Here is a 12,764-nt window from a genome sequence, read left to right as displayed (position 1 = left end):
AATTACGTAAAACAAATATTTTTATAGACTTTTAAAAATATATTTTAAAATGTTGCATATTATTTAGAAGTCAGTTTGAGTATTCATATTTAAATTCTATATGTGTTTTTAGTAGAGTACATTTTTAGTAAGCTATTTGATGATTTAGTAGTACTATTAATAAAGCTTCCTTAAGCCCTTTTAGCAGTTCTTTGTATAATTATAAAATTAAGTTTTACTATACTCATTTGTATAAAATATTGAAGAACTACAGTTATTCTAATTTCTCAAGCAATTTATTATATTCTGACTTTTCCAGGTACATCAGAAAAATTTCAATGAAAATTCAGACATTTTATCTATTCCATGCAATTTTTCATCTCAAAACTTGGATTTTTTTTATTTGTAAGGTCAAACATTAGATTTTAAGCGGGAAATAAAAAACATATATATATACAGTTGAACCTGTTTATCTCGAACCTCTTTATCTCGAAAACCTCTATATATCGAACATTTTAAAATTCCCTACATTTACTGTCTAAAATCAATGTATTTTCCATGTTTATGTAGAAATTTTTTTCAAAACCTCCGTTTCTCGAATTTCTAATAATAGAGCACAAATGTCAAAACTTTCCTTATCAGTAGAACTCGTAGACAGAGATGAATTTCGTGAATCCACAGGAAGTAGGGATGGACAGGTTGGGGGTGTTTCTTGGAATTTCAATCACTATCCCTGCACTTCCTTAACTAGAAAGGAATACAATGATTCTAGCAATAAGTGAGGGGTTAATGAGTAGTGACCATTTAGGTTTTTAACATAGATAAGAAAGCTAAAAATAGAAAATCATTTTTGACCTCAAAATTTTAAACCAATGGATCAAAGGATAATTAAGAGTTTTAAAGTGAACTATAGAAAACGATCTATGAGGAATTTGTGATCTTTCTAACCTCAAAGAATAGCAGAAACAAATAAGATTATCAGTAAAAATCTTGGAAAATTATTTTTAGTGTTAAATGTATGTTAAAAAACTGTTATGTAAATAGGTGTATGTGGTATAATTAATTTAAAGAAATGTCTATATTTTTCAACTAAAAACAAAGCACTTTTAATAGAATTTCTTAATTAAATTTAATGTTTTATAGTACTTGTATAACTCGAAACCTCTTTATCTCTAATTTTTCGCCTTTCCCGTGAGATTCGAGATAAACAGGTTCGACTGTATATACTATATTTATATCATTGAATAAAGATGCAAGAATTGATAAGTCACTAAAATTGAAAATTTTCACAATATATATTTGTAATGGATGTTAGAATTATTTTACTCAGATCTCAATAACTGATTACTGTTACTGACAATTCTAACACTGCTTAATTTACAGGTGTAATTTTAAAAATTTTCTTGGTTTTTGTAGAAAAAAACAACTTTTTTTTGATTATTTTCTGCTTTTTTAGAGTCAAAATAAAATTCACTAACGATTTCAAGTTTTCCCTGTCCCACAAGTTGTTTCTGTTTTCACTTATTTAAAAATGATATATTAAATAGCTTGGGAAAGTAATACTACTATTTAAACTAGATTGTAATTATAAACTGTTTAAAACTGTTTTAATATTTATTTTTAAAAAGAGTTTCCTCCAATTGTCCCACTTGGGTTAGAAGAAACCTATTATTTCTGGGGTAGTTTTTTCACAATGGCAGAAACTTGCCATCCTTATATAACTGCAACACAATATATGAAATATTACCCACATAGGGAATTTAAAAATGCTTTTATTTTTAATCGTCAATAAAAAGAAATAAAAAAAAATATTTTCGGTCAAAAACTGTTGTTTTAGGATTCACTAAATGGACTTGAATAGAATTTTTTGAATTACCTATAACTATTGAATTTATTATTTTGAATGATAAATAATATTAAATTCCTTTTAGATAGCACAAATCTGTGACTTATGGTAGTTAAATTGTCTAAATGTATGAAAAATTAAAATATTAAATTTATTTAACAACAATTAGTTATAATTTTAGAGCTTATTTTTATTATGTTTTGTTCGAGTAACTTTCCCACATATAAATATATATAAACAAATCAAGAGGAACTAGTGAAATTCAATTGAGTTGGCAGCTATGATTATGCTATAATTTTAAAGTCCAAAAAATATATTACTGTAAATACCTTTGGTAACTTTTAATTCACATTTTTCAACAATGCCATAAACATTAAAATTGTCCGATTTCTCTTGAGTTTCATGTAATTCTCCCAGTGGTGTGTACTCATAATGGTGTTTAAGCGTTTTCTAAAAGAAAAATACACACATAAAATGTTTCTTATCAATATTAAATTAATTTTCTTTTATTGAGAAATTAAATGTTAAAACCTTAAATACAGTGGGATGGCATTGTGGGATGGCACTAAAACATAATAAAATATTCTAATTAACTAGTAAAGTTGATATACTAAGCAACAATCAAGGTTGGAGTTTTCGATATTTTAATCTAGTTTCAGACAAGACATATATTTCTTATTTTCCAATATTTGTATAAATGTTCAAAACCTTGGATTTTTGTAAATGTTAAAAATTCTATATGTAAGCATTGTGTGCATAATTGGAGAAATTAATACTTTGCATCCCCATTTATTATTAATTTTAAAGCATTAATTAAAAATCAATATTAAAATGTAATAGAAAAATTGGTTTGAATCCTAGCGCCTTAATCTTGCTAACCTTGGTGACAACATCAAGACACAAAAATTTACCTTCTCTGTATAAACACAGAATTTTAATCCTCAAAATACAGGGGATAGCCACAATCTAGAAAATAAAGTTTCAACATATTTTACAATCTCTCTGAAACTATAGCAATTCAAAAAGTTGCTGAACACAGATATCAAACTTGTTTATTCTAAGATAATTCCTAGCGAAAAATTATTTCAAAATAATACAAATAATTTATAATATAATCTTATATTAACTAATTTAAAAATGTCAAATAGTTACTGAGAAAAAAAAACTTAAAGGTGTATTTTTAAATGTTCATATCTTGTTTTATATTCAAGAAATTCCACTCATATTTAAAATTCTATCATTTAAAAATTTATAGTTTAAAATAAGATAAAATTTTGTACACCTTCAAATTTAAAAATCTTTCAATCATGATTTAATTCAATAAAAAAATAATAACTTATGATAAAAAAATAATAACTTATGATAAAAAAATATTTTTATTATGGAAATATTCACTGGCAAATCAGTTATAAAATTGGGTGTAAAAATATTTTTTTTTTACTTAAATAGTTTCAAGATATTCAAATAAATATATAAATAAAATTTACATAATAGAGTTTTAAATTTTTTATCCTTTTCTTGATTAAACTATCAGGATCTATATTTTAGGTCCTGATAGTTCAATCAGGAAAATGGCTAAGACTTCAAAAGTGTATAATTATATATATACAGTCAGATCTAGATATATGGTCATCCGTATATAGGGTCACTTTTCCAAAGACCCGGCTCACTGAATACGAATTCTTTGTAACAGATTATAGGATATATGGTCAAGTTTTAAAAATCGTTATCGCTTATAAGGTCATTTTTATCTGAGGTGAGGGGAGCTCTTTTCTAACAAAAGCCTATTTAACTTCCTTAGAAGGCAATTACCCCTCTCGAGTTCTAGGAAAATGTTGCAGTCAACGAATAAGCTACAATTTCTGAAATTGTTTCACAAGTTGTGGACAGTAGGACAATAACAGTGATCCTGAGACTGTAATGCAATAAATGTCATACGAAATTTTTTAACAAACCATGAGGGAGCTGAGGAACATTTTGAGAAGTTACTAAATCTCGAAAAAATTGTTCGAAAAATGAAACGAAAAACGAGACAGACCTGCATAAATGATTATTTTAAATAAAGTAAGATGTATGTACACTTTAGGAAATTTGTAAACAGCTTTATTTTAAATTAAATATTTTTTTTTTTTTAAATCTAACATTCTTTAATTCTTTATTAAATTCTGTTAAAATTTATTGCTTTAGATATTTAATTTATGGCCAATCGGTTTCGTTTGTATTACCATTTTTAAAAAGTCATAATGTATACCATTTACGTGCTTAGTTACGAACTGCTAATGAATTGGTTAAATATATAAACAGAACTAGTCTAAAAAAAATATTTGGAGAAAGCATATTTTTATCCAATATTGTAACTTTAAATTGTAACTTTATGTGCCGTTAATTAGTAATCATATTTAAGATATGCAAATTTATAAAAAATCTCAAGCATTAGTATATAAATAATTTTTTCAGATAAATACTTACAGGTTCTTCGTTCAAGGAATCATTCTTCTCAAACTTGAAAGCAAAAAGAAACAAAACATTTTTTTTATAATAAGAATAAAACAAAAGATATTACATTAAATGAAGATATCTTAAAAAAGACGCAGATTATTTTCATACATATAAAAATTATTGGAAGGCAACAAATGCCCAAAATTAAACACTACAATACAATGCAGAAATGTAAAAACTCAGGTCTGAAGCACCCAAATATTTTTTGATGGGCTTTTCTACTTTGGGTTGATTTTGAAAAAGTCGAACTTATCTAATTTTCAATTTTTTGAAAATTTGTATTTATTTAATTGAAAGGTCAAAAAGTTTGTTGAGATTATGGTATAAATAAAATTCAGCATCGGAATTCACAAATGAATATATTTTACAAAACTGTATACAAAATTGGATGTTACTTTAGAACAACATTTTCAGTGCAAAAATACAGAAAAATAGTGTTGAGAAACATTAGATATTAGATGTGGAAGTTTGTTTAAGAAGTGGGAGTTTGGTTCCTACATTTGCGAATTCAGTCTACATCCAGATATATTTGGTCCAGGTGCAGACATTACTGACTACTTTTAAGGTTTTGATGCTGATTTTTTTTTCCACTTTGTATTTTCAGCTTTTTTTCTTCTTTTTTTCATTCAGTAGATGGAACCATTTAAAGCATTGTAGGTGTTTTAACACCAACATCTCAAGTTGCCTATATATTTGAGCAGGAAATGATGCTCTAATGTAGAATCTGAACTTTGTATAAGCACACAATTCATACTCACCTGGAGAAAAATTAAAAAGTGGTAGTAGTATTACATAATAGTAGCTACCAGAATATTTTATTTCCTCCAAGTAAATATATATAGATCCAAAGTTGGCAGGTATGAAATTTTATTTCAATAGTGGAAATTAATAAAAAATGTCCAGATTCTTCATAACAAAACTGATACCAATTATACATTTTTTGCAGGTGCTTAAGAACCCTGATGCAGTTTTAATAACTGGAATATAGTGATTTGTGAATTTTAACATTGGATTTTATCTTTCTTATGCTTACTTGTCTTTCCTTCTTATGGAAGAACAAGGAAAAACGTAAAAAGTTCCAAAAAGATTTCTGAATAACGATTTCAACATTCTCAATATAAAAAAAAACTGGAGATAGATTTCCAGAAATAAGTCGGATGGTAAAAAACTTCTGAAAAAAATCAAGAGTTGCCATATCAGGAATACTGATGATGAAAACATTGTTAAAGATACCTTTATTTTAATATTGCCATGTAATTTTTTTGTCAGAAAACAACAGCAAAGATGATTGTCAAAAATATTTACAGATACATGCACTTGAGGCACAAAACCTTTGCAGAGTCAAACATTTAAAACAAACATCAGATACAAATTCAGTTGGAAAAAAAAAACATAACTTTAAAGAAACCTATATACTTACAGATTTTTTAGCTTTCTTTTTGTTTATCTGCTCTGAAGGGGACTTTTTTCTCCCAAACTATAGATATGCAAAAAACAAAAAATTTACTTGCAAAATTTTTACTTGAAAAAATTTACAAATAGAAAATATCCACTCATAAAAAAAAAAGAAACAAAAATATGTATAGAGTAGAACTCAAGTTATCAAAATTTATCAAGGTCAGGCTCAATCTGGATTATTAAAAAAATTTATGAAAACTAAGTATTTTTTTGGATTGGATAGGTATGAAAAGTAATTGAAAAAAAAAATATTACAACTAAAATAATGTATCAAGTGAGTACAAAAACAATTTATATTTATACACTGTTTTCTACCAAATTGAGTTTGTTGATAACTTCTCACCACAGAAAACTAACTCACAGATTTCATTGAAATCTGGCAGCCATTGTATTACTTTCCTCCATAAAATTTACCCAGATAACTAATGACCGGAAAATTGAAGCTCATATAAATTTAAATTACCCAAACCCGTGAATCTTCATTCTGGACCAAAAGTTGAAAAGGAAATTCCTCCTCTTTATGATGTGTTGATTTTTCAACTGTGAAATTGGCAATCACTATGAAACCCTAAAACATAAAGAAATGAGAAACAAATAAGCAATATTAAGTTTTGTTCCAAATGCATAACAATACAATGTAAAAAAATTGTAAAATGTGTCTAATAGCTCAGCATCTTTAAGAAAAAAAAATTACGCAGTTTATTTTAAATTGCTTTACAATCTGAGTTCGCTTTACTTGTTGGTTTTGTTTTAGTCTTGTTTTATATTCCAGCTTTTATACTTTATTTTTAATATATTAGGAGTTAGCTATTAGAGAAAAAAATGATTTCAAAAAGTATAACTTACTCCGAGTTCAGCAACTTGTGATTCTTCAGCAAATTGATTAAACAAGAAAACAGTTAATTTTTGATCTGTTACCTGATCTTCTAAGCCTAAACAACAAAGACAAAATATTTTAGTGATAATTTAAATATTTAAAATTTGGTATTTATCTTACACTAAATAGTAAATAGAGTAATTTGATAAAAAAAACTAATATACTGCATATGAACATAGCACATCATCAGTTCAGAAATGTTTTTTTTTACATTACTGGGAGACTATAGGGACATAGGAATTCTAAATAATAGGGTGACCTGGGGTAATTCCTGATCAAAAAACGCTAACATCTATTTTGTGAAAAAACTATTCAAAATAGAATTTTAATATTTACTGGAAGTTTGAGGCTATATGAGATGAGTCCTATGCCAACTTCTTTTGTTTGAAAATCTAATTAGAATTTAAAAGATTTTAAATTTTTAGTGATCAGGAATTACCCCTGGTCTTGATCATTTCTGGGGTAATTCCTGATCACTTCTGGGAAAATTACTGATCACCAGTTTTTATTGTAAAGGGGCTGTTTAAAAATAATTATATAATGGTAATTAACAAATTAGACATCAAGATAAAAAAAATAAACTAAAAAGATAGGTTTAAGCAGCTAATAAAACGATTTATTTAAAAGCAAGAAGAATGATTAACGCTTTAAATTTTCAAAAATCTTTGCATCGTGCCATACATTTTAGGCAATCAGCCAACTCATTCTCATGTTCTTCAGAAATATAAGAGAGTTCCCACATGGGTTACTTTTGCTGGATTTTTTAACTTCATTAAGGGAAAGTGTAAAGTTAAGTAAGGTATGCCAACAGCTCTGGCAGCAGCTCTCACACTGAAATTTTAATTTTCAATCATTTTGTTTTCTAGAAGCTTAGTATCCTTTTTAGGCTTATAATTTCTCACCATATTTATACTAGGCTAATTTATAAACTTAAAGAATGTGCACATTTTGAAACCCATCTTTGAAATGGAAAATACAGAAAGCAGTTTAAAAAATACTTATTTTGTTAGATTAAACAAAAAATTGTTATTAAGTAAATGTAGTTATACTTCAGTAAAGTGTACAAGCATTCTTGTCCATGTCTCAAATTAAAAAAAAAAAATTTTTTTTTAAGATAAAACTTAGGTGATCATTATTTACCCCAGAAACAGAGTGATCGTGAATTACCCCGGTCACCCTAAGTTCAATATTCATATTTAATTGAGAAAAAGTCAAAATATATAAATTTAGTTTATAACTATGTTTATGAATAAAATAATGCAAAATCAATTAATCAAGTTTAAAAAAAAATATGTTTCGGATCTAGTTAGCTTTATAATTTATGTAAAATATTTATAAATGATAAAAAAAAACTAGATATAAATCTAGATTGATAGCATTTTTTCAATAAATTATTTGTGTTTTTTTTTTAATACAAGCTGATTAATTTAACTTCATAGATGGACCAGAAACTTATTTTGAGATAACCTAGTTGCTTTTATACAGAGCTGTAGTCATCCATTGGAATGCTCCACTCTGTGTTTTTTCCTGAAAGTTTGTCTCCGACTTGTACTCAATTAAAGTTTCCACCAAGCACCAGGAAGGTCATAATATTAAGTAATTGTTGACTTTAAATTACATATTTATAATTTTTTATGTACAATTAAAGTAAAAGGCACCCCTGGGGCAGAACGTTCTTGGGCTTTCTGCGACAAACTTCCCTGGTACTAATATTTTGCTTTAAGATACTTTTAATTATAACAATTACTAATTTCAAGTAACAGAAACGTTGTGTTTATAGAAGAAAGTATAGAATAAAAATGTATAAAAATTTTAAATTGAAAAAGTAATATTTTTTTAATTCTATAATAGGTGATATTCTCGCATTTTGCCGGCAAAAAATGCAATTTCAAAATCATTACACAAATTAAAATTCATAAATAAATTAAACGGTTAGTAAATTAAAGTTCGTACATAAATTAAAAATTGTAAAATCCTAGTAGAACTCCCAAAATAAAGATCACGAATCACTCGAATAGGACTCTTTAAAAAAGACATACTTAAATAACTGTATGTAAAATATGGTGTTCCTTAAAGAAAAAAAAAATGAAAGAAAGAACATAATTTCTAGACTGAACTATCTTTTAAACTTTCGCAATTTTCGAATATTTTATTTTATATTAGTAATTTGAAATTCTAGCTGAAGCCAGTTATTAGAGATTTTTTAAAAAAAATCTTGAATGAAAATAGAAAAAGCATGATTATTTCGTTCCTCTCTGATGCGCAAGAAAGACATCTTTGAAAAAAATTCTGCAGAAAATTTTGTTTCTTTTTCGAAAAAATATGCAGAAAGAAAAACCAAAATTTTCCCCTCCCCAAATGAAAAATCTTTCTCGACAAAACTCTGTAACATTCTGTGACAATGTCACTGTGTCGCCGCAATTCTGCCACGGGGAAAGGCACTTTATTTAAAATTAAATTTTGTATTATAACGTAACAGTTGAAAAATAAATTTTTAAAAAATATATTTGTACAAAATATTTAAATTGTGCAAAACCATTTTAAGAAAAGAACTATACATCAACTTCTCACATGCCAATAACACATATAACTGTCTCATAATAAAAAATTTTTTTAGTGAATACTCATGTACTAGAAAACTATTACAAATAATATATTATATTCATTCATTTTAAAAAAAAAAATAAACTTGGAAATTTAGCTTAGTAAATTTGGTTTTGGAATTTCTAAACTAAAACATCACTTATTAATTTATTCAGCAATCTTAATTTTTTCATAGTTTCAATGATTTTGTGCTTACTTTCTTTAATAATTGTCCTAATATTCATTTGGATAATATATTTGTTTAAATATTTTTAAAAATTAGTTTAAATAATTTTCATAAGATCAATTTTTTTTTTCTCTCCCTCGTTTAATCTATAAGAACAAACTTTAAACTATCTGGAGTTGGAGTCTAGTAAATATTTCTGTCTCCAACACCTGCAAAATTTCTTTTAAATCTGACTTTACAGCTTTATACACAACAATAATTTTTTTGTTATTTGCATATAATAATATTTTTCTGTCATTTGTTATAAGAAAACTTTGTACAAATTGATCAAAGTAGCTTTAAATTTAACTTTGTTTAAAAATTTGTTTTGTCTTTTTTATTTATGCTTATTTAAAATATTCTTTATATACATTTGAAAACGTCTATAATAACAATATGAGTTTAATGAGGAAATTTTTATAATCAGTTTTCAAAAGGTCTTTTAACCTGGGGTTGCAATATGATTGCGCAAATATGAAAAAAAAAATAATATTTTGAGACGACACAATAAAATTAACTGAAGTCTATTGAATAAATCAATAATATTACCATCAGTAATAAGAAGCTTTCGCATAAATCCATTTACTCTTTTTCCAATCGGATTCAAATGGAAAATCATCCCCTATAAAAATTTATGATTTGAATGATAAAGTAGAAGAAAACATATTGTTTTTAAGTAACAAAATTCAAAAAAAAAAAAATTTCAATATTAATGGATTTGAGAGTAGGCATCAAGAAAAATTATAATAACACACATACTATGATCAAATGCAAAATAATTCAAGGTATAATAAAATATAAAAAAAAGGTATGCAAAAACCCTTTTCAGAAAGATATCACAGAGAAATTTAATTATTTTTATTTATCAAAGCATTTTTTTAAAATTTTTTATAGTTTGATAAAAAGTTGTTAAATAAAATATTTCCTGTGGAAAAATTTAAAAATTCAACTTTAGTTAATAAAAATTATTTACCATGTTATATATTTCATAAAATGCAATAAAAAATAATTTCACAAAATTTAGCTTTTTAAGTAATGAAGTTCTCATATTGGAAGAACTTGTAATTATAAAATCGCAAAAAAATTATGAAATAGACCAAAAACAAATGGTACAAAAAAAATAATCTGAAATTTCTTATTTTTCAAGACAGGAAGAATTTTAACAATTATGCCAAAAATGACTGACATCTAAGTTGTTGACCTCAAAAATTTTTTTAAATCGGTTGATTCGTTGAGAAATTTTTCTAAAGTAAACCTCAATAATATAGAAAATTAGAGAGTGTTTGAATGAATCATTATTGATTGGACAAATTAAAACAAAGTAAGAAATAAATCTAATTAATATTTTAGCAGATCTTAGACAAGATGTAATAAAATTTTAAATTCTTTTGTGAGTAAAATTAATAAAATTACAGTAACCAGATATTTTAATTCTATCCCTCCAAAAATTTTAGGCTTGCAATATCTATACCCTTCAGTCTTTTTTATTCTTATTTCTAGTTTTCTACAGCCCGGTTGCCATGATAACTTTGTGACTATGTTGATACATTTACCAATGTAGAAATATTACTCATAAAAAAAAATATTGATTATACATAAAAAAATAGCATTATGAATTTCAGGGGGCATGATGTTTGATACCAATATGTGATACCTATTAAATAAGTTTTTTTAAAAGTAAATACATATATGAATACTGTAATTACAGTTATCATGGAAAGTATGTTTAAATGTAATAAACAAAAGTAAATGGAACATTGAAATGTACCCATATTTAATAAAATACAACTAGAACCAATTTAAATTGAAACAAAATAGGAAATAGGAATAATTAAAAAATATTACGTCAAAACATATTTATTTTGGGATATTTTGCATGATGATCTGTCGTGCAAAATACAATTTCCAAGGTGACAAATGTATTTTAAGCTTACGTTACCCTTTAAAAAAAAATTATATGTAGAGGTATGCTACTAGTTATACTTGTCAAGTTGGCTCCCTTCTGCTTTTCTCTCGCCAATGCCCAGAAGCTAAATATGCATTAATATCGATAACATATGAAAGAGCAGAAGAGTGGGTCAAAAATTGCACCCAAAATGAATACAATATATGAATAAAGGAGACTTTTAACAGTTTAGCTTTTTCAAACTCTCATTTAGAGTTTATTTAATAAAAATAATACAAATGCATTAATTGACACATTATTTCATAAGAAAAGATTTCAAACTTACAATTATAGCTTTATTTTCAAATTTTGAGTGCAAGTTTAATCGCGTAAAAGGGATTTTTTAATAATTATTGGTAGCAGCATTGTAAATTGCTGGAGGACATGTACAACTTGATTTTTTCCTCATTGCTTCGGCATTTAAAGCCATATCGTATTAATCATTTTTACATATAAATATTTAAAAATTAAATCAAACACAAAATTAGGAGAGAAATTTTGATACATATTGATATTTAATAAACTCTCATTTAGAGTTTATTTAATAAAAATAATACAAACGCATTAAATGACACATTTCAAACTTACAATTACAGCTTTATTTTCAAATTTTGAGTGCGAGTTTAATCGCGTAAAAGGGATTTTTTCATAATTATTGGGAGCAGCATTGTAAATTGCTGGAGGACATGTACAACTTGATTTTTTCCTCATTGCTTCGGCATTTAAAGCCATATCGTATTAATCATTTTTACGTATAAATATTTAAAAATTAAATCAAACACAAAATTAGGAGGGAAATTTTGATAAGTTATTGATGGATTGGTAGAGAAAATTAATCAAGATGGTTTTAGGCAGCTTATAGCTTACTTCGATACTTTTCGAATAAAATAACTACAAATCTACAATATTCCACAAACATCACTAAAATATCATGTTGGTTTGTGACGTTGGGTATAATATAGCCTACGTCACAGGTTGTGTTGTTCCTACTAAATTTAACCCATGAACGGTATTTTCTGCGAGCCTAACTTCAAGCCACAAATAAACAAACGAAGTGTTCGATCGTTTAAATAGCTGCTCGCCAGATTTTATTGCATTATAAAGAAAAGTTATTGAAACTAAATACAACTAAATAAACAACAACAACTAAACAAATAACAACTACTACTAATAACAATAACTAAATAAACAACAACTAAATTCCATTCGTTTAGCATTGCGTCATATGTTGTTCCTACTAAATCGAAGTAGTTGTGTTTTTTTTATATTATACCCAATTTTGAAGGGTTTCTGAAAACCATTAACAAATTTAGCATTTTTTATGAAGATATTTAGCTAGTAAAGGTTGATT

The 12,764-nt window shown here is 26.0% G+C and overlaps 1 protein-coding gene across 2 annotated transcripts in view; it reads right to left on the bottom strand.

Annotated features, from left to right (window-relative positions):
• Positions 1–12,242, bottom strand: part of LOC107448995 (protection of telomeres protein 1) — a 42,009-nt gene extending 29,767 nt beyond the window's left edge. The window contains exons 1-7 of one of the 2 annotated variants that reach the window (XM_043054462.3): positions 12,002–12,242; positions 10,018–10,090; positions 6,629–6,714; positions 6,246–6,350; positions 5,745–5,801; positions 4,295–4,327; positions 2,155–2,275 (exon numbers count right to left, since the gene is read on the bottom strand). In XM_043054462.3, coding sequence (XP_042910396.2) covers positions 2,155–2,275; positions 4,295–4,327; positions 5,745–5,801; positions 6,246–6,350; positions 6,629–6,714; positions 10,018–10,090; positions 12,002–12,145 — 619 coding nt within the window. In that variant the 5' untranslated portion in view covers positions 12,146–12,242. Of the gene's footprint in view, positions 1–2,154; positions 2,276–4,294; positions 4,328–5,744; positions 5,802–6,245; positions 6,351–6,628; positions 6,715–10,017; positions 10,091–11,699; positions 11,831–12,001 lie in introns of those variants that run through there. The other variant, XM_043054463.3, reaches the window with a different exon arrangement.
• Positions 12,243–12,764: the final 522 nt, after the last annotated feature.

The sequence above is a fragment of the Parasteatoda tepidariorum genome, chromosome 2, assembly GCF_982258835.1.
Source record: "Parasteatoda tepidariorum strain Cologne lab strain chromosome 2, Ptep-v5.0, whole genome shotgun sequence".
NCBI classification, from domain to species: Eukaryota; Metazoa; Arthropoda; class Arachnida; order Araneae; family Theridiidae; genus Parasteatoda; species Parasteatoda tepidariorum.
The sequence above is the reverse complement of the archived record's forward strand: the minus strand, read 5'-3'. Positions and strand labels throughout refer to the sequence as shown.